This window comes from Notamacropus eugenii, chromosome 1 (genome assembly GCF_028372415.1).
Source record: "Notamacropus eugenii isolate mMacEug1 chromosome 1, mMacEug1.pri_v2, whole genome shotgun sequence".
In the NCBI taxonomy this organism is placed as follows: Eukaryota; Metazoa; Chordata; class Mammalia; order Diprotodontia; family Macropodidae; genus Notamacropus; species Notamacropus eugenii.
In genome coordinates this window covers 304,810,718-304,833,967 of record NC_092872.1, presented here as the reverse complement: position 1 = coordinate 304,833,967, position 23,250 = coordinate 304,810,718, and the positions used below count along the sequence as shown (strand labels likewise).

Genomic DNA, 23,250 nt, shown 5'->3' with positions numbered 1-23,250 from the left:
TTTAGCAAAATGTAGTATCCCTGATAATTGTTTTTATTTTATCTCAGATTATGACTACTACCCCTGTCTTTTTTTTAACCTCAGCTGAAACGTAACAGATTCTGCTCCAGCGCCTCATTTTAATTCTGTATGTATCTTTCTGTTTCAAGTGTGTTTCTTGTAAATAACATATTCTTGGATTCTGGTTTCGAATCCATTCTGCTATCTGCTTTTGTTTTATGGATTATGATAACTAACTGTGTATTTCTTAGCAACTAAGTGATGCAACGGATAGAGTACTAGGCTTGGAATCAGGAAGACTTACCTTCCTGAAATAAAATCTGACTTCAACACTTGCTAGCTGTGTGACCCTGGGCAAGTCACTTAGCCCTGGTGGCCTCAGTTCTTCATCTACAAAATGAGCTGGAGGAGGAAATAGTAAACTACTCCAGTACCTTTGCCAATAAAACCCTAAATGGGGTCATAAAGAGTCACAACTGAAACAACTGAGCAGTAACTTTGTATTTTCCTCCATTCTATTTTCTTGTTTCTTCTCTTTTAACCCTGTACCTCCTGAAAAGTCTGTTTGCTTCTGACCACTGACTCCTTTAATCTGCCCTCCCTTTTATCACCCCACCTTTGTTCCTATGCCCTTCCTCTAGTTCCCTGTTGAACAAGACAGATTTCTACACCCAACTGAGTGTGTATGTAGATTCTTCTGGAGGGAGTTTCTTGATGTGGGAGTTTCCTATATCAATGATAGCACTGCTCCAAGGTTTGTCCTTGTGTTAGGTAGTTTAATAAATGCTTGTTGAATGAATAAATGAATGTCTTTTATCTCTCTTTCTGATACAGCCTAAAAAGTCCTGTGAAAGCATAATTTTATGTGTATTAATAATGAAACCTCTACCAAAGTCTTGCTGTGATGCCTCATAATCATATGGTGACGATGCTAGGTCTTCAAAAGCTATGCCAGAAGACCATAACTTCTGCTAGAGTTCTACTAAGCTGAAAAGGCTTCATGGGGAGCACATGTTGTCTGACCACCAGCCCTGTTGAGTTCTAATAGGCTTATCATGAAATAAGCCATAAGCCTCTGGGTTCCCCTGATAATAATGTGCTTGCAAGATACTCCAAAAAAAGAAGATATTTGTGACTCCAGTACTTCTGATTTCAATGGTGTGACTTGTGCCTATCCATAACTTAGTAGGCAATCCTTGAAAGTAATGGTGGCCAAAAAAATCCAATACAATCTTCTAGATGAGGTCTCACTAAAGCAAAGTACAGTGGGGTAATTACCTCCTTGTTCCTGATAGCTATATCTCCCAATGCAGAATTTTTTTTTTTTTGGCTTCCAGATTTTAATGCCAATCCACATTGAATTGGCAATTCCCTAAACTCCAGGAATCTTTTCTAGGGCAACTGCTGTCTCAATGTGCCTCCTTATCTTATCTGTACAAAGTTTATGTTTCTTTGTAACCAAATACAAAAGATTAATTTCTCTATTGCATATCATCTTATTGGACGTATTCAAATATCCCAGCCTTTCAAATTCCTTTTGGATCATGTAGTAGTAGCTGAAAGATCCATCTTCCCATGGCCACCATCATGATGAGGCTCTTTACTCAAACTTGCTGAACAGCAGACAGTAAACCACCAGTCCTAGTTCAGCTCCTTCTACTACACCTTCCACTGCACTGATTGACCCAGAAGCTAAGAAACTACATGTAGCAGCTAAGCCTGTGTTTCCTCAAGTTCACCTGTTTGTGTCTGCTACTTTGATATCCATGTAATATACTGATTTGTTTGGCATTTGAATAACTACTAAACAACCTAAGAAGCACAAAGATTAATGACAATTCTCCAAGTCACAGTTGAATTAAATTTCAGGTTTATTAACTTATACACAGAGTACCAAATTTAGTTAAAAAATAACAAACTCTGGAGGGACTGAAAAATGCTGTGAATTAGAGGATAAACAACTTCTGTATCAAAGTCCAAATGTAGACTTTGATTCCATTACTATTCAAAATAAATAAAGGTTATATATAAGAAACAAACTTCAGGTCAGTACAACTATAGAACCAAAAAGAAAGAGACAGTTCATTGGAGTGGGAAGAACTCTGGGCTAACAGTCTTGTTATCTTGGTTCACATCCTAGCTTCAATACTTAGCATAGTTCCTGGTACATAATAAGAACTTAATAAATGCTTATTGATACTTTTAGTATATGTGTCAACCAATTAGTTTCTTGAAACTTCAGTCTGTGAAATGAGAATTTTAGTACTTGAAGTACATACCTCCCCATCAACTAGGAAACAGATGAATACATTATGGGATGCTAGAAATTACGAAAAGGATAGCTTTCAGAGAAACCTGTAAAACCTTGTATGAGTTGATGCAAATTGAAATGAACAGAACTAGGAGAACAATTTCTACAATAAGCGATATTGTAAATAAAAATAACTCTGAAAGACTTAAGAACTCTGTTCAGTTCAATAACCAGCCACAACTCTTGAGAACTGATGAAGAAGCATGCTACCCACATCCTGACAGACAACTGATAACTCCAGATGCAGAAAGAGATAGTCATTTTTGTGCCTGTTTGCTCGAATGAAGCTTATTTTTCACAAGGGGAGTTTTTAAAAATGGAAGGCAGTAAGGATTTGAGAGTGAAAGGGGTTAGTGCCAGTTAATGTAAAGAAAGAAAAAAGGTCAATGAAATTTTTTTCAAAAAACACACAGAGGAGAACAGAGTTTCACAGGGAGAACGAGAAGCTAGACAACTATAAAGCTAACATGGTAAGTTTATCATATGCTTTAAAAGCAAACTGTAACAGAAATCCAGTTTCATATACAAACTTTTGTCTGTTCTTTGTATATAGAAATGTTCTTGTCAAAGAAATATCTCTTCCAAATATGTTTATGAAGTATAAAATAACAAAAAATAAAAATTATTTTAAAATGAATACCTACTTTATAGGGTTGTTATGAGGAAAAGGATTTGCAAAGCGAAAAACTCCAAAAACAATGAGCTATTTTTATGTCTGGTCCTGAAAAGTTTTATTAAAGTGAATCTTTGTGAATTTGATAATGTACTCAGACCATTTATTATTTAACAAAATCTTATGGCAACTTCCTATAAAGCAAGGAACCAGAATTAAGTTCTATTTATTTGGTTATTTGCTTATTTTGTGGTAGCACAATGTCTTTCACATAGCAAGTTCTTAATACATATTTGCTGATGCTCTAGAAAGTGCCGTATCAGGTATTAAGGGCACTGTGTGCTGTTTCTAACTTTACCACTAATTTGCCATGATGCTAGTCAAAAAGATAAGCCTCTCCAAAGCTATGTCCATTTTAAGTTCTAGCTCTTTGATTTTATGATTCACCAATAAATTAGTAATAATGCATTCATATCGAGTAACATTATGATGCATTAGGCAGCTCCCTCTGCTCTACTGAAATAAATATGCACATAATATATACCTTGGTAGGGGAGGAGTACCTGCGATTTCATGAGCTTAGAGAACTCTCAGTTTGGCAACCCCTTTCACTGATCTAGAACATCAGTTCTTCTATAATCTATCATAGGATGTAGACTTGGAAAGGAAGTACATTAAAGGATGTCTAGTTCAAACTCATTTTGCAGATCAGAAAACTGAGGTTGAAAAAAGTTAAATGATCTACCCAAGGTCACACATGCAGTAAAGTACTAGTCAGTTGTGTACTACTCTTTGGTACTTAGTCAAATACAATGATTTCAGAATTCTCCTCATGGAAGTCACTCATGTTAAAAATAATTCACCTACACATAACACATACATACACGTGTGTCTATGCACCTGTGCTCATTCTACTTCATACATCACATGAAGCAGAGAAACCTGAATTTGCACCTACAAGAAAATGTTCAGTAAAAAATATTTATATTAGTCAGATTCAACCAAATAAATTCCAAGGCAAAGTGGTAAACATAGAAGAAGGAACACTGACATTAACAGACCTGGGGGGTAGTCTACATCTGACTCTACACTTACAAGCTACATGTCTTTGATAAGCTTGCTGATTTTAGAAAAAACATAGATAGACTTTACACAAAGTAATGAAGAACAAAATAAGTAGAGCCAAGAGAATGTTGTATACAGAAACAGCAATTGTTTTAAGAAAAACTTTGAGCAACTAAGTCATTTTGATTTTTATTAATACCCAAATTAACCACAAAGTATCTATGAAGGAAGATGCCATCTGCTTCTAGATAAAGAAGTGGTAAATAGAAGCATGAATAGAATGATTCAACATATACACACACATATATATGTATAGGATGATTTATGCATGTGTGTGTGTGTGTGTGTCTGTCTGTCTAATGGTAGCCATCTCTGGGGGGGGGAAGGGAAGAAAAAAGAAATGTACATGATAATTTATTATATATTTAAAAGGAGAAGCAAATAGTACGCAATAGCAGATTTGCAGTTTCACATGCAATCATATTTTTTCTACTATGTTATAGGAAGACTTGTTTTATTTAACAAATTAAAAATAAAATAAATAAAATTTAAAAATAAACAAACAAGTCATTTAACTTCAGTTTCTTTATCTGAGAAAGGGGCAAGTCTCTTTGGTCTTTTTCAGGCTTAGATTTAATGGTCTAAGAACAGAGCCTCCTCATAATGAGGCTTCTCTCACCTCAGTGTGGAGTACTTCATCTACTTGAGGCTTTAAAGCCTTCCTGCTTTCTTCATCCCTCCCTCTAATAAAATAGCTAAGGAGTGATAAATAATCATTTACACTGGCTGACAGAATGACTCATGCACACTGAAGTTACAGGAGTTAAACTTTATCATTTGCATTTCAAACCTTTCATTTCTAAGCAAAAAATAAAATAAAATAAATCTGAAAAAAAAACTTTCCTCTTTTTGAAAGTGAATTTTAGGCATTACCAAGCAGTTGGAAAAGTTGCTGCGGGGATGGACAGATGGACGGATGGATAGATAGATGGATAGATGGATGGATGGATGGATGGATGGATGGATGGATGGATTAAATGCTTGTTCTGTGACAGGAACTGTACTAATACAAGAAAGCAAGATGACCCCTGACCTCAAAGACATTATATTATAACGGTGGACAAGAAAAAAGCGAATAAAGAATAAAGGGGAGTTAGAAAGGGGATAAGGATATATACTATGGAGCTATGGAGGTAGCTGTCAAGTGGTGTGGAGGAATGATGTGGGAAAAGATAAGACACCTATCAAAGCTCTGCTTTCCAGGGGCAGAGTCTAAAATTTTGGCAGGAGAAAAATGAGAATGGTCAGTGTGCAGGCTGCATGAGAACAGGGAATCAAGAGGTTCTTGGAGTCATACAAAGCCTACTAGGCTGGTCTTAAAGGGAAATTTATTTAGTAGTTCCTCTTTAAAGTGAGTATTGATGTCTTCCAGGGATCTTCTTTGGTCCCTCCCATGGGAGGTGCCTAAGGTTAGTCATGGAAGTTGCTGGGACTAGAAAATTACACCACAAAATTACATTTAGAATCTCTCTGGGCCTCAGTTTTCTTATATACAAAATAAGAGTTAGATCCTATGATCCTCACCTGTCTCCTTTAATCTAACCACTGCCTTCCCCTCCCTGTGCCCCCAAGATTTCCAGATGTGTATTTTGTATTTTCTGATATTATTTTTTTTAATACTGTAAACCTCTTATTGGACATACTGGACCAAAGGGTAGTTTTGTGTCTCTATGAGGACACAGAGTATGCACAGGCACACTCTATGTGTGCATGTTGAATTGGGTATGATATTTCTGACAAAGGAGCACATTAAATGAATTCACGAGAGGCAGTGTGACATGGGAGGAGTACTGTATTTACAACCATAAAGCATGATTTCAAATCCTGGCTTTGCTGCTTGCTACTTATGTGATCTTGGAAAGTTCACTTCCCTTTCTCTTCACCCATAAAATAAGGTGACTGCACAGGTCCTTCTCACTTCTAAGCTTTATGATCTCCTCATAAAGCAGCCATTAATAATTCCATAAGAGTATACAACATTACATTTAAGATTAAATAAATAAGTCACATTTGTAATATAATAGGTTTCACAAATCTTAAAATACTATATAAATGTCAAATATTATTCTTATTAAAATTTTCATGTTGACATCTTGTCTTCCCAACTAGCCTAAAAGCTTGCATTTGCATTACTAACACTTGGCACTCAGATTAGTGAAAAATAACATTGCTGCTGCCCTGGACAGGAGTTGAGCCCTTGTCTGGTATACTGAAGACAGAATTCATGTTCAAATAGGGAATGGACTAAATGATCTCTCAGTCCTTCCAAACTATGAGATTCTTTAAAATTGTGATTTTGAATACTTTTTTTAAAGGAGCAAAAATATCAAACCTGGTACGTTCAGAACATACTAACATCTTCCATCAAACTCTACCATATTTGTCAGCAAGACTTGTCTTATAGATACTTTTTGTGAAGATCTCAACAGGACTTCCCATTAAAATCCTTGTCAAGGCTTTTTATAATATTTGAGAAAAGATATATTTTAATTTATGTGAAAGCAGTCATATTCCACTGTGGGAAAACCTGCTAGTTTGGCTAAAACAAGGAGATTCACTCATAGAGGAGTGATTAGATATGCCTTTGAGTGTCAAGTGTCTAAAATATTTTTTGCATCAACCGATGTGCCTGGACCTTCTAGTGTTAAAAAGAAGTCTACACAACAGGTTTTGTGTGAAATGAAGTAGAAAGAAGTAGAACAAAGAGAACACTAATCCCAATGAATGACCGCAAAGGAAAACGTTAAAGATATCAAAATCTTAATTAATACATGGTCTCCAGTGGACTGGTGATGAAATACATTTCTCTCCTCTCAACAGAGAGGTAGAAGACCTCCGGGGTGAAGCACATGCTGTCAGATATAGTCAGCTGTACTCTACTTGATACAGCGAGGCCCCTAGGTGGCACAGTGGGTGCAACTGAACCAAAGTTCAAATGCTTCCTCAGACACTTTACTAGTTGCATGATCCTAGGCAATTCACTGAACTTCTTCCAGCCTCAGTTTCCTCATCTATAAAAATGGGGATAATAATAACACCTAATTCATAGGGTTCTTAGAAAATCAAATGTGTTAACATATGTAAGGCGCTTTACAAATGTTAAAGTGCTATATAAATACTAGTTATTTTAATTATTATTATTAACTTTTACTTTATTGAAAAGAGAGTTCTACGGGGCTGGGGCTGGGGTGGAGTGTTTGTACTAGGGCAGGGGTGGGGAACCTGAGGCCTTGAGGTCACATGTGGCCTTCTAGGTCCTTGGGTGCAGCCTATGACTGAGTCCAAGTCTTACAGAACAGGGGATTTGTTTTGTGAAGTTTGGATTCAGTCAAAGGGGACCTAGAGGGCCATATGTGGCCTTGAGGCTACAGTTTCCTTACCACTATACTAGGGAATGACATATTAAAAAAATATTTTTAATATATATTCAAATATACTTTAAAAAATTTAAAGAAACAAAAAGAAAAACAAACCCCACAATAATTTATAATCAATGCAACCAATTACACTCTACCTACTCACTTTCTGACCCTGTGCCATCTGGCTTCTGTCTTCATGACTCAACCGAAATTACGCTATTATTCCATACTGCCTACAGACATACCCATGTCTCCCCTGGCCTGAAAAAAACCACATAATCCTTCTACCCCCGACTATTACCTTATATCCCTTCTGCCCTTTGATAGAAAAGGCTGTCTACAATAGGTGCCTCCACTTTCTCTCCTGTCCCTCTCTTCTTAATACCTTACAATTCAACTTCCAATTATGTTTTACTAGAACTTCTCTCTTCAAAGTTGCTACTGATTTCTTATTCACCAAATCAAATGGCATTTTCTTAATTCTCATTCTCCTTGATCTCTCTACAGCCTTTGAAACTATTGATCACTTTTTCCTCCTTAATACGATCTTCTCCCTATGTTTTTGGGTACCACTCTCTCCTGGCTTTCCTCCCATTTATGTGACCACTCCTTCCCAGTCTCCTTTGCTGAATTCTCTCCCAGAGCACACTCTCTAACCATAGATGGCCCTCATGGTTCTGTCCCTGGCCTTCTTCTCCCTCTATATTACTTCACTTGGTGATTTTACCAGTTCCCATAGGTTTTAATACCATCATTATACTAACGACTCTCATATCTATCCATCCTCCCCCAACCTCCCTACTGACCTCCAATTCCATATCTCCAAGTGTCTTTCAAATAAATGTCTTGAACTGATGTCCATCTCAGACATCTTAAACTCACTATGTCCAAAACAAAACTTAAGCATTTCTCCCAAAATCTCCCCTCAACTTCCCAATTACTGCTAGAGGGCAACATTATCCTCCTAACCCCTCAAGTTCACAACCTAGGTGCCTTACCCAACTCTTTACTATCTGTCACAACCTTTGTATTCAAGCTATTGTCAATGCTGTCAATTTCATCTTTGTACATCTTTCAAATACTTCCCCTTCTCTCTTCGGATGGTGCTACCACTCTCTAATGCAGGCCCTCATCACTTTATACTTGGATTACTACAATAGCCCACTGTTGGGTTTGTCTTCCTCAAGTCTCTCCCCACTCCAATCCATCTTCCATTCAGTCACCAGAAAGATTTTCTTAAAATACAGTTCCAACCACCCTACCCTCACCCCCTACTCAATAAACTCCAGTGACTCCCAAATGCCTCCATGATCAGATACAAAATACTCTGATTAGTATTCAAAGCCCTTCATAACCTGGCTACTTCCTACCTTTCTAGTCTTATACCTTGTTGTTCAGTCATGCCCAACTCTTCATGACCCCCATTTTGGGTTCTCTTGGCAAAGATATTAGAGTGGTTTGCTATTTCCTTCTCCAGTTCATTTTACAGATGAAGAAACTGAAGCACATAAGGTTAAGTGACTTGCCCAGAGTCACAGCTAGTAAGTATTTGAGGTTAGATCACTCAGGAAGATGAGCTTTCCTGACTCCAGGTCCAACACTCTATCCACTGCACCATCTAATTACCCTCTTTTATACCTTACCTCCTACCATATACTCTTAAATCCAGTAACACTGGCCTCCTTGCTATTCCACAAATGAAGACACTCCATCTTTCAGCTCTCAGCAATTTCTTTGGCTGTCTCCCATGCCTAGAATGCTCTCTCTCCTTCTCTCTGCTTACTGGCTTCCTTTAAGTCCAAACTAAAATCCCATCTTATACAGGAAGTCTTTCCCAACACCTCTTAATTCTAGTGCCTTCCCTCTGTTAATTATTTCCTATTCACCCTGTATATGCCTTGTTTTGTACATGTTTGTTTGTTTGGTGTCTCCCCCATTTGATTGTGAGCTCTTTCAATGCAGGATCTGTCTTTTACCTCTTGGTGTATCTCCAGAGCTTGGCACAATGACTGACACATCACAGGCACTAAATTATCAGAGGTCTCCAATGACACCCTGATGGCCAAGTCCAGGGGCCTTTTTATAGACCTCATCCTCCATTATCTTTATGTAGCACTTGATACTGCTGACTCCCCATTCCTTGCAGATAAGCTCTCCTTCCCCATCTTCAATAATAAAACACTCTCCTGATTTTTCTGCTATATCTCAAACTCCTGCTCAATTTGACTGATTCTTCTTCCTAATCTGTTAATGTTAATATTTCCATGTTCAAAGCCCATGAACTATTTTTAAAATATTTTAATTACTGTATTTCATTATTATTGGTTTTCTTTTGTATTTCTATGTATTTTATTCTGTTGATTTTAAAATGTTATTCATAGAAAGAGTTGTATAGGTTTCACCAGACTGTCAAAGGGGTCCATGCCATGAGTGTGTGTGTGTATACATATATATGTATACATGTGTATATATATTTATATATATGCCAACTCCTGCTGTTTATGAGAACTAACTTAAATTTTCAATGTGAGCATTTACCCCACAGAAATTGGCAAACACTACAAATCAGGGCTTGATTTATTCTTCTGTGTATTGTCTAGACTTAAAGTAACAGAGGACATGCTAACAATGCAGATTAAATGAAAATTATGTCCTACATTTTTGGGAGAGTCAGGTATTAAACATTTACCAGCATACCACTGTCCGTGACACATACACAAAAGATTAAGAATATCTGTCCTAAATTATATCCTTTTCTCTATACTCTCTCTCTTGTTGCGATCTAATTCACTCCCATAGCTTCAATTATTAGTTTTATATAGATTGTTCCCAGATCACTAATGCAGACCTATTTTCTCAGCTCCAAACTCTGCCTGCTTATAGGCAGCTAGGAGGTAAAGCAGTGGGTACAATGCTGAGGCTGGAATCTGGAAGACCTGAGTTCAAATCCAGTCTCAGATACTTACAAGCTGTGTGACTGAGCAAATCATTTAACCTCTATTTACTTCATTTTCCTCAACTACAAAATGGAAATAATAACAGCAACAACTTTTGCAAAGCTGTCATGAGGATCAAATGAGAGAATATTTTTAAAATCATTTAAAATCATTTTTATAATCATCATGTATCTATCATACAGTAGGTACTATATAAATGCTTATTCCTTTCCCCTTATAGAATCTTTCCTAAATCTACCAGCAGCTGAAACTCAACATACCCAAAACACAATTTGTATCTTTACCCTAAATCTGCTTCTTATAACTACATTCTTTTCCTCAGTGGCACCTCAGTGGCACCACTATTCAAACAGCTTCAAACAAAAGTGTTGTCTTTAAGTCTTCCATTTCACACACAGTTGACACCAACTCCTGTCAATTCTAGGTATGCAACACTTCATGCCTGGGTTTCTTCTTTACTCCTATAACATTAGTGACTGACATGGTTATTAGGCAAAGCACAAAAGTGAAATATCTCTTCCCTCTATTGCCTTCTAATACAAGATAAGTTCACCGAGAAAATGTATAAAATGAATAAAACTGAGTTTGGGGAAAGGGAATGCAGTAGCAGCTGAGGGGATCAGGAAAGACTTTATGAAAAGATAACACTTGAGGTTCATCTTGCAAGGAAAGCAGGGATTCTGAGAGGTAGTACTGAGTAGGTGGTAGATTACAGGCATGAGAGATAAACAGTACAAAGGCACAGATAGCAAGTCAGCTGGTACAGCCAGAAGAGAATAAAAGGAGAGGAATAAAATGAAAGAAGATGGCTTAGGGAGCAAGGGCTCACCCTTACACACTAGCACCTCTCCCCTCTGTCCAAGAGCACTGCAGGTAATGCCATTACATACAACTAAAGTAAATGCTTTGACCAATGTGAAAATGTGTTTAATAAGAATGTATGTACAGAATCCACATAAGATTGCATTCTGTCTCAGTGAGGGAGGGAGAGAAAGTTTAAGACTTATGGAAATGATTGCTGAAATCTGAAAACAAATTAATTAAATTTTTAAAAACATAAATGCTCGATTATTTTTAAAAACCCTATAACAAAAGCCTCCAGATTAAGAAACTATGGTGATATATGGTTCATGTTACTAACAGGCAAACTGAAAAAATATTCTTGCCAAAGGGGAAAAAACTTTTTAAACAAAATTAAGTGTTAAGGGACAAAACCAATCACTGAATCATTCTTCTCATGAATGCCGCCTGCACCCCCATACCTCCCACCCTACCACCTTAATGTCAATTCTCAAAATGACATCCATGCATATACATGTCAGCTTCTTCTCCTTGTAGGAAACTTAAAAAAAAAAAAAGATGGAATTTGGGGAAGGAAATTTAAAAATAAATATTAGACAAAGTTATAATTAGATGTAATCTGACTATATCCAATCGAAACAAGCAATTACTATACTTGAGAAGTAGCCCACAGGTATTTTTTTGTTCCTTGAATAGTTTAGGTTATGATCCACAATGAAAAACTCTATGGGCCAAGGAGAGACAGTGGCTCTAATAGTTGGCACACTCTGAGTTTAACACATTTCTGCTAACTGTTCAAGATAGCCAGAGATATCTTGGAGAGGCCAACAACCTCTTTTAGAACAGTGGCTTTGGGAAAGAGTAAGAAGGAACTCAAGGGAAACTTTGCAAAAGGTAGCATATCAAATGAAGCCACAGGAGAAGAATGGAATAGAGAACTAAATAGTTCTACTTCCTTCCACATCTAAGCCTAGATATGCAAATACATAAAGAAGTAATTTTACACATAAATTATCCACCTATAGTTGAACTAACATGCTATTTTTTAAATCATCAAAGTTGATTTTATGACTGGGTTTCAAATAGAAAAATATAAATTATTCTAAAAAAAATATGATTATTGAACAGCTATTAAAACTCTTTGCTTAAGTTTCCTGATCTGTAAAAAGGGATTAGACTTATTAGCAGGATAACCCACCACAATCTGCCTGACAAGTAGCCCATCTAGACTCCATTAAAAGATTTCAAATAATTAGAGGGCCTCATGAGTTCTCAAAGGAGGATATTTTGATTCTTTATTGAATCAAGTTAAAACTTTATTGAATCAAGTTAAAATCTGACTTCCACTTTCATAAGATCACAGATTTTGAGCTAGAAAAAAAACTTAAGAAGTCGTCCAGGCAAACATTCTTGTTTAAAAGTGAAGAAATTGAGGTCCACATAAGCAAAGTGATCTGCCTAGCATCACAAAGGGTATACAAGTACTGCAAACAGGATTTGAACCCTTCGCCTCCAAGCTGCAATCATTTTTTTGTATCCCACTACAGTTCTAGTTCTGGCCTCTTGAGCCAAGTAATATAAGTTTAATCTCTCTCCTACATGAACCTATGTACCTTTCTCCCTCTCCATTTTTCTCATTCTCCCTCTCTTCTCTTTTCCTCTCTTTCCATTCCTTTCTTCCAGATCTCTTCAATTCCCAATGATATCCACAAATATCACTTAGCCTATTGCACTCAAAGTCTGAGATGGATGATGAGAAATAAAAAATACTTATTTTTTTACATAAGAAATGAATGTCATTTTTGACAAGAAAACTTTTTCTTTAAAAAAATATTGTATTACATATAGTAAGTAATTACAGATTGCAAGTTCAAAGCAGCATACTCCAGGCTGCATTTGTCTCTATTTAGGGCATGTGGGTGACCTTTTAGCAGAGAACCTAATTATTTGTAAATTGGTGGTTGACACAGGAAATTTAAGCTGAAAGCTGAAGCACTGTCATTTGTGATAATGTTCAGTAAGGGAAAGATTAAAATCTTTGCCTTTGTTTTTCTATCTCAGAGACCAAGCAGACAAGAGAATGCAAATGCATTCTTCTCTGCCTTCTAAATGCATATTGCTTACATATATGCATACACACAAATAGATATTCATTTCATTTTCAAAGTTACTATAGGAATCTAAAGTACAATATATTTCTGGCTTTCCACAAAGAACCAAAGCAGCTTTCATTTAAGCAGACTTCAGTATTTCATATATTTATTTATACATTTATTTTTTATTTTATTCAGTAAAGATTGTTTTATTCCAAATGCATGCATTTTTAAAAGTTGTTTGTTTTTTCTCTACAAAGGACGGTACAAAGTTCCTGAAAGTTTACTTTTGGAATTCAAGGAAAGGGGTTGAGTTTCTGTAATTTACGTAAGTGTCTGCATACATACATATGGGTGTGCATGCGTGTATACACATACATGTAAACATACGCAAATACATTCGCTTTTTTAAAGTTTTTAAATTTCTTTGGCTCAGAAATTCCTTCGTTTTTCTTTTCTTTTTATTGATGTCATTTGTCTTTATTTTACATTTATTTCTGAGTATATTGTTGTCTTCCCTGCTTTACCTACAGAAGCTGAAGGAATGAAAGAATAAAGTTCAGGAAATCAACGCCATCGGACAGCACATATAACATCCTACACTCACAGTACCACACCACCCCGTCCCACCCCCACGTCTACAAATAAAGAAGGAAAGTACATGTTCTCAATTTTTTCTTGGGGGTCTAAACTTGGTTATTACATAGCTTTCAATTTTATTTTCTTTCTGTTTACATTTCTGTAATCATTGTGAATAGTTTTCCAGGTTCTTCATTCTGCATCAATTCATATAAGTTTCTCATGTCTTTACTGAAATATTCCATTACATTCACAAAATATTCTATTGCATTTATGTGCTACCAGTGCCACTGTCCAATTAAGGGGTGCCTACTTTGTTTTTATTTCTTTGTCACCACAAAAAAGTGTTGCTATGTGTATTTTGATATATGTTGGACCTTTCTTTCCTTGTTCTTCTTAGGGCATGTGTTTAATAGTGGGATCTCTGAATCAAAAAGTAGAGACATTTTAGTCACTTTTTAAGCATATTTCCAAAATGCAGAATGGTTGAACCAATCCAATGATTGAACAACTCCAATAATATATATATCTGCCCATCAAATCTTTAAAAGATGATCTCCTCAATTTACTGCTAAAACACCCACATTCCGAGCAATCGCGTTATCAATGGGATTTAAGGCAACAAGAACATGGAGTAGGTTCTGTTCACCTTCTTTGAATCACAGCACTGGAAGTCAACCATCAGCAGAATTCATGTTGGATGAGGGTAGCTTTGATTTCTTCTTGGAGGCCTCCTGCACTTATTTCTAATAATGGGCTATGAGGGCTCAGGAGATGGATTGACAAATAGCATAAATCAGGGCTACATGGTCTCCTCCCTTCATATGCACTCTGATTTCTGTGCCAGCAAAACATTCTTTGCCTTGTAAAAGGACAAGCTCCAGAGGCTTGTACATAAGGTATGAGGTTCAATTACCTAGCGTGGTAAACCATTCACTTTGATCAGCTCATTGCTTCTCACAGGAGGCACAACAGAGGCAGTTTTCTTTCACCTAAAAATCTGGACAAACCAGAACTGACCTTAAGACAGCAAAATGCTAGTGGGCTGTATGAGCCCATGCTGGAGGCAAACAGAAGGCACAGAAGCTGGTGATGGGAGCTCCTCACCCACTGTGGGACTAAAGCAAAGCTTTATACTAAACCAGCTCCAGCAAAGTATTAACATTCTTGTTTTCCTATAGCCTCTACAAAGGTGGAGGATTTCCATTTTTGTCATCTTTGACAATTTGCTAGGTATTAGCTGAAACTTCAGATCTGCTTTAATGAGAACATATTTTCACTATTAATGATTTGCACAGCTTCTTTTGAAAACTGTTCATATTGTTTGATCATTTATGTGTTGGGGAAGGGTTCTTGGGCTTATAATATGTAGAGATGAATATATGGATATTCACATTTCTGTCTTGGATATCAGATATTTATCCTAGATACTTAATGCAATGTTTTTTTTTTCCAATTTGCCTTTTTATCCTAGCTTCACTGATTTTGTACTTATAAAAGTTTTTCAATTTCATGTATTTGATAGTGATTATCTCTATTATTGGTATAATTAAGAATTGTTCAGCCATTCATAGCGTGAGAGGTACTTCAATCTGTGTCCACCAAATCAAATAGCCATTCGAAATAGTAATATGGTATGAGATAGTGGTCTAACCCTAATTTCTGTCGAACTGCTTTTCTAATTTTCCAAAGGGTCTTTGTCAAACATGGAGCTTTTTCCCACATGATTTATGTTATTGAGTTTTCTAAAATTTTATTTATTTAGTTTGATTATTCTTCATTGATACTTCTGTAATCTGTTCTGTTTTTCTGTAGTCCAATCTGCTTTCCTACATTTTTAACCAATATCAAGTAGTGTTGTTGATTACGGCTTTATAAGATAATTTAAGTTCCCCCTTTATTCTTACTAATAGTTCTTATACCATCCTCTCTTTTTTCTTTTGTTCCTCAGTCTGAAATATCAATTTATGACCAAAGCAGTGTTCTGTGGTGGGAGTCATGCCATGCCCTGAGTCCTGAAACCCAACCATACCCCCTGTATTGTAATAGTCAGGATCACACACCATTCCAAAGGCCAGTTTCTATGTTTATATCTCTCCTACCACAGAAAATGCTGTTATTTTTCAGGAATGACCAACTCTTCATGATCTCATTTGGGTTTTTGTTTTGACAAAAATACTAAAGGGGTTTGGCATGCCCTTCTCCAGCAAATAGGGTTAAGTGACTTGCCCAGGGTCACACAACCAGTAAGTGTCTGCGGCTAGATTTGAACTCAAAAAGATGAGTCTTTCTGAATGCAGGCCTGGTACTCAATCCACTACACCACCTAGCTGCCCCTCTCCTGGAAGGGGACTGAGTTGCAGTAGTACAACCATTCACACAGAAGTAAGACCCCCTAATGTGCAAATAGTAGCATGAGCATGACAAAGGTGAAGATAAAAGAAAGGAGACTGAAAAGGAATGGCCAGACAGAGCACCATGAAAATCTGGAAGAAAGTAATCAGTAAATGCTACAGAGGTCAAAAAGGGACAGTAGTAAGAAAAGGTCATTAGATTTGGCAATTAAGATACCAGTTTTTAACACGGAAGAAATATTTTTAATTGAATGTTGGAATTCAAAAACTAGATTGAAGAGTGTTTAGAAGACAATGAGAAGAGAGAAAATGGAAGAAGTATGGACAAAATTTGTTTTGAAGTTTAGCAGAGAAGAGAAGGAGATAAAGGATGATAGATAATGAGGATAGTAGGATTAGGTGAGGAAGTTTTGAGGAAGGGAGAGCATGGGCACGTTTATAGGTAGCAAAAAAGGGGTCAGTAAAAAGGGAGAGATTCAAGATGAATGAGTGTGGAAACGATAGTGGGGATTAATCTGCTGAAGATGAGAGGGGATGTGATGAAGGGTTTGTATAAAAGGGTTGGTTTTGGCAAGGACAAAGGTCACCAATCCATCAGAGACAAGAATGCAGGAGATACTGTGAGATGTCAAAAGGATATGAGATAAGAAAAGGTGAAGGAAAATCACCAGTAACTTTGAGGCGGGTGGCTTCACTTTTTTCAGTTAAGTATGAGGTGAGGTCCTCAGTTGAAAGGGTAAAGGGAAAGGAGTCAGGGGAAGCTTGAAGAGAAACAAGGTTGGAATACCCTATATAGTGAATGGGATAGAGAAGTGAGAGAGGCATAAAAGGAGTATTTTACTTCTGTATCTCTTGGCATGTTTCCTATATTGAGGTTTACAGATTGGAGAAATTGTTGGAAAACAACTACATAATTTATCATCTTGCTAATCAAGTCATCAGTTCCTCACCTTTAAAGTAAACTTTGGTAATAAAATGTGATTGACCTGTCATTTACTATAAATGGGAACTCTAGGGCTAAAAGTGAAGGAACTCTTCCTACTCATTTCTGTTTAATAGGCATTTTCTGAACCAGTTTGGCATTTATATGGTATTTTAATTTCTTTCCAACTTGCTCTAAAGTTGTTTTAAAAGTTATAATTTTTTTTTATGATCCACCTCAGTATCATCACCCCTGAAGAACAGAAAATTGTACAAAAAAAGGCAAGAAGAATCAATAGTATCTGATCACAGCCCAGCACACAGTGTATTCTAAACCACAACTTTATTCAATGTCAAGAGAAAGGAACATGACCTTGGAGAATGAAGAATAATGCCTTTGACCCCACTGCTGGGCATATACCCCACGGAGATCAAGGAAAGGTCATATATTACACACACACACAGACATACACACCCACACACATACACACAGATACACACACATATACATAATATTCATATTAATTTTGTGGTATTTTTTACAGTAAACAAAATGGGCTCCCCATGGATTAACAAACTGATTAGCTAAACTAATTATGGCATGGCAATGTAATGGAGGGAACAGTCCACGTGAGACCAATATGACATGTTAACTACTTAAGAGTGAAGTACGCAGACCCAAGAAAACATCATACGTAAAGAATACAAAAATGCACATGAAATGAACAATAAGGTGAAATACAGTACTGGGTAATTATACTGACCAAGCTTGGCCATGGAGGAAAGATGAAAAAGTACACTTACTTCATTAAGAAGTGGGGAATTATAGGTGTGGAATGTTGTTACATGAGAAGATGTACTGGGCTGGGGCAGGATATTAAAATAAATGGGACATAAAACCAAAAGACAAATAATTTTTTTTTCCTGAATAAGAGATAATACACACACACACACACACACACACACACACACACACACACGTATGCCAAAGCCATACTACTAAATATAAAAGGTACTCGGTAAGCTTAGGGTCTACAGAGTTCCACACAATCTATAGGGTAGTGATAAAAAGATAAACAAATCAGCTGAGATCACTGTGAAAGTGCCAACAGTAGCCATGTAAATCTACTACCAGGCCAAGTTTGCTTCAGGAGCTGTCACACTTAACTCTGTAGTTGCCACCAAATGAACAGTCCCATTAGCAGTTCTATGGATGTTTAGCTGCCACATATTACCCCTTGCATTTTATGAAGGAACTGAATTGTTAGGGATTAGCAGAAGCACAGATTGGCACTGAGTAGGTTTGACACAATAATCTTTATACATACAAATTAAAGAGAGGCAGTAGGGCTAGTTTCATGGATATTTAATTGCTGGTCATGATTTAAGAGGCACCATACTAGCCCAAGTACCTACTTCATCCAGATGCCAGAGCCTGAAATTTTACCATTACTTTGGGCTAATCGCTGCCTTCTCTAAGCATTCTTTCTTTTTCTTTTTCTAAGAGGCATTCCTTTTTGTTTTTACCCATCACTTGTCACTAAAATCTTGTTGGCAGTGAATTTACCATATCAATCATTCTTCCTTTTCAAAGGTCTCTCCTATGAAGATAGTGGGATTCTGACCTTATATAGGTAGGGGTGAGGGAGGGAAGCACAATAGGAAGATGGAATTGCCAAAGATGCACTTTGTTTAATTCACAATTTTGCCAAAAACAAATGCTGGAAGAGAATCAATGGTACCGCAGTTATAGTTAATGGATTGATGTCACTAGGAAAGAAGTTCTATAGTGTAGTAACCCAGCCTTTTGCTGACTGAATTAGATCAAGGTATATACCATATACACATAAAATTTGCAGATGAGACAAAGCTGGAAGGCATTACAAATATGCTAGGTGACAGTGAGTATCCAAAAAGAATTTAACAAATTAGAGATAGATCTAATCTAACAAGATAAAATTTAACAGGGATAATATGAAGTCCTATACTGGGGATTTTTTAAAAATTCAATTGGGAAAGCATGGATGGGCAACAGTATGAGTGAAAAAGATCTGGATATTTTAAGAGAACCACATGGCTGTCTCAAAACACACACACACACACACACACACACACACACACACACACACACTTGCATAGCATCTGTTATAGTCCAGCAGTAGCAGAATTATAGCCTGGCCAAACCCCATCTGTTAAGTTCTGAAAGCCACCATTTATGAAAGACATTGAAAAACTGAAGCATGACCAGATAAGGACAATCAGAATGGCAAGGGGACTGGTAATATAAAGGACAGATTAAAAAAAAAACAAAACTAGGGATGTTTAGCCTGAAGAAGATTTGATGAGAATGTGTTCAAAGTCTCCATGTATCAGAAGAGATAATGGAGATAAAGAGACATTAAATTTGTCCTGCTTGACCTTTCCCCATTCACCCACTCAGGATAAAATAACAGAGTGATAATTTCAGGGAGGCAGATTTAGGTTTACTGCAAAGTAAAGTTTCCTCACAATTAGAGCTGCCCCCAAATAAAATGGGCTGCTTCAGGAGGTAGCAGGTGACAACGACTCTGTAGAGTTTTATGTCCAATACCAGTTATAGTAGAATATATGTGTATATACATATATATGTGTGTGTGTGTGTGTGTGTATACACATATGTGTGTGTGTGTGTGTATATATATGTGTATATATATATAAAATCTACTATATATAGATATAGTAGATGAACCCTGAATTTCCATCCAACTCTGAAACTAGTTGGCTCAGGAACTGATGAAAGCTTCTTCCTCAATTGATTTAACTCCAATTTATTCCATTCTACAAATACAGGCTGTTGATTGGTTGGCTGTTGTCCTTCGTCTTCGAAGAGGACCAAAATGATATCACCAAGTCATTGTAAAGTGAAATTTCAGTGTGTTCGACTGTGGCTGATCAGACCAATACAAGCTCGGAATGCTCTACCACAGAGTGATGTCTTTTGATTCGTGTGTAAATTGGATTTAAGTGAGGCAGAGTTACACGAAGTTGTCAGCCTCACTCTCTCCTCCAGAGTTATCATAGTCCAGTGGCAGGACAGAGTCAAGATGGCTGGTGATGGCTCAGGATGTAGTGGATGACCTTAGCGTCTTTGGTATCTAACCAAATTCTAAGTGCTCCACATCACCTGCTTCATCTGCCTTCATGGCTGTTGGAACAAATTGTTCTCATCCACCCATTCCACTGGATGAAGTCTTCACATGCTTGGGGTACACACACCCCTAATTCACCAATGGGTTTGAGAACCCTTGGATACCCTCAACCTCGTTTACCCCATCTGCCAAAATGGTTTACCAGTGTGTGGCCGCTGCCCATGCTGCAGTTTTTTGGAGCCACAGGTGAGAGTTAGGTGGAAAAGGTGGATACCAAAGGTGGAAAAAGCCCCAAAAAGGGGTGTAGGGTGTGTTCAGGGAGGACCAGTACCTTTGGTGTGAATACAGGCTGTAGAAGGGATGTGAAGAGATGTAAAGGGTATAGTGTGTCAACTTCTTCCTCTGGATCATCCAAGATTTTATATTTTTTTATGCATCTATCTCATATTTCTGATTCTCTATGCCTTTCACAGACTGTCCTTCATGCCCAAAATGACTTCCTCTGACTTTTAGGATTCTTAGCTTCCTTCATCAGGAACCTCACAAACCTTTCCTGATTCCCCTAGTAGCTAATATTCTCTCCCATCTATCTCAAATTATACTGTGTTCATTTATCTGTTTAAATATTGCATCCTCTTCGGCAGCATACATTCTTGAGGTCAAAAGACTCCTTTCTTTTTGTCTCTGCAGTTACAGCACTCAACACTGTGCCTTTTACATGGCAGAAGCAAGAGAAATGCTTGTTTAATGACTTCAAGATTCATCTCATGTGCCACTATTTCCAGGAAGCCATTTCTGTAGTGGAAAGTCTCTCTCTTTTCTCATACTTCCTTGTCTATATTTATCCTTTCCCCAGGCATATGCAAAGATGTATTGTGCTTACTTATATTAGTTAATAAGTATTATACTTATTTTTATGGGAGCAGCTTGGTAGCACAGTGGATGGATCGCTATACTCAGTCAGGAAGATCAAAATTCAAATCCTGCCTCAGACACTTACTGTGTGAAACTGGATAAGTCACTTATCTTCTCTCAATTTCAGTTTCCTTATAGGTAAAATGGGAATAATAATGGCACCTATTTCATAGAATTGTTCTGAGGATCAAATGAGATCATAGGTATAAAGCACTGTGCAAATCTTAAATGTTGTTATTACAGATGCATGTAATAATAATTTTATTTTCCACTAATTTATAAATGGGGAGTAGAGGCTGTACAGTTTTTCCATTTGAGTTTCTCCATAGCTACACACATACATACATACATACATACATACATACATACATACATACATACATACACACGCACACATTTTGGTTCATATCTGTGATTTCATTGGTATAATAAGATCTGGGTAAGGAAACGCCTTCAACAAATACAGATTAGCTACATTCTTCTACAAATTATCAAGAGTTACCTGAGACCCTGAGAGGTTGAGTGACTAAGGTAATATAGATAGTGTGTGTCAGACACCATTTAGTGATTGGTGGTGGACTCAAAGTTTACTAATCTGTACAGTAATTCTGGGTAGGACGTGAGTAGAAGTACCAATACAAAACTATACAGCTAATTCCTATTTCTTAAATAACTATTTCTTAAAGAGATGTCTGGGTGAAAAGTACAAACTATGAAGACAAAATAGGAAAGCAAAATAAGAATCCAGCTAGTTTCTTAAATAGAAGACCTATAGATTATTAGGTATTCAAATCTTAGCCAGGACAATCTAAAGAGAAAACAACACTTTATAAAATGCATTGTACACATGTATCTCCTAAGATGCAGTTTAAACTATGATGAAAATGTGGGGATATGCTGAAAATCTGCTAAAATGCTGCCCTTACCTTCAGTAAAACTTCCTGTAAGAGTTATAACCACAAAAACTTTCCCTTCTGGCTCCAGATCCACCTGAAAGAGAAAAGGGAAAAATAAAAAGTTTTATTTTAAATGTACTCTCTTTTGTCTCCAAGGTTTTCAAAAGTTGACTTCACATAATACATTACAGATGTGCTATCTGATGTCTAAAGGGGTAAATTACACCCATAATTTCGGAGCCATTTTCCCTGTGAACTCAACCTTGCATGTAAATACCAGAGAGTGAGGGAACAAATGAAACTATAACTGAAGGTGGGAGTGGTGAGAATCAAAACTAAAAGAAAATATTCTGTATTTTTGCTATGATTCTTTCCTGAAGTGCAGCTGAAACTGGCTAACAGCATAATTCACACATTCTTGACTTTAAAATGTGTTATTTTACGCAAATCAGACTTCTATAGTTAAAGCTCTTAAGTTTTACAAAATACCTTCTTCAACACACTAGGCACTGGGGAAATAGTGCAACTATTATCAATCATTTTATAGATGAAGAAACGGAGGCAAGGAGTGATTTTAAAATGACTTGCCAATAGCCAAGTCAACAAATATTTTTAAGTGTCTGCTATATGCCTGGCATTATGCTAAGCACTGATGATACAAAGAAAGACAAAAACAGCCCCTGCCTTCAAGGAGCTCATAATTCAGTGGGGATGACAATATGCAAACAGCTATGTATAAATAAGACATATACAGAACAAATTGGAGATAATCCCAGAAGGAAAGCATTGATATGAAGGAGGTCCAGAAAAGGCAAGGTTAGGCTTAACTGAGGCTTCAGGGGAAGGCAGGGAAGCCAAAAATCAGAGAGAATTTCAGGTATGGGGGACAGCCAGTGAAAGCTTAACAGAGTCTAGAGATAGAATGTCCAGGCTTTTTAAAGAAGGCGACACTTTAGCTGAGACATGAAGAAAGCTGGGAGACAGAAGTGCACAGGGAGACAGGTGGGAAGCCAGGGGAAATTCTCAGATTTGGGAAATGGAGCATTGCGTCTGAAGAGTAACAAGGAAACCAGCATCAATGGAATATTTGTAAGGTATAAGAAGCCGAGAAAGGCAAGAAGGAGAGAAGTTACAAAGAGTTTTAAAGGTAACAGTATTTCATCTTTCAGGCTATGAGGAGAGAATTCTAACTCAAGCG

The 23,250-nt window shown here is 36.9% G+C and overlaps 1 protein-coding gene across 1 annotated transcript in view; it reads right to left on the bottom strand.

Moving 5' to 3' along the window:
• The window catches only part of PRKCH (protein kinase C eta), a 278,008-nt gene that overhangs the window by 184,573 nt on the left and 70,185 nt on the right, over positions 1-23,250 (bottom strand). Inside the window, exon 2 of the mRNA XM_072629398.1 lies at positions 22,083-22,146. Within this exon, the coding sequence (XP_072485499.1) occupies positions 22,083-22,146 (64 nt within the window). The remainder of the gene's footprint in view (positions 1-22,082; positions 22,147-23,250) is intronic.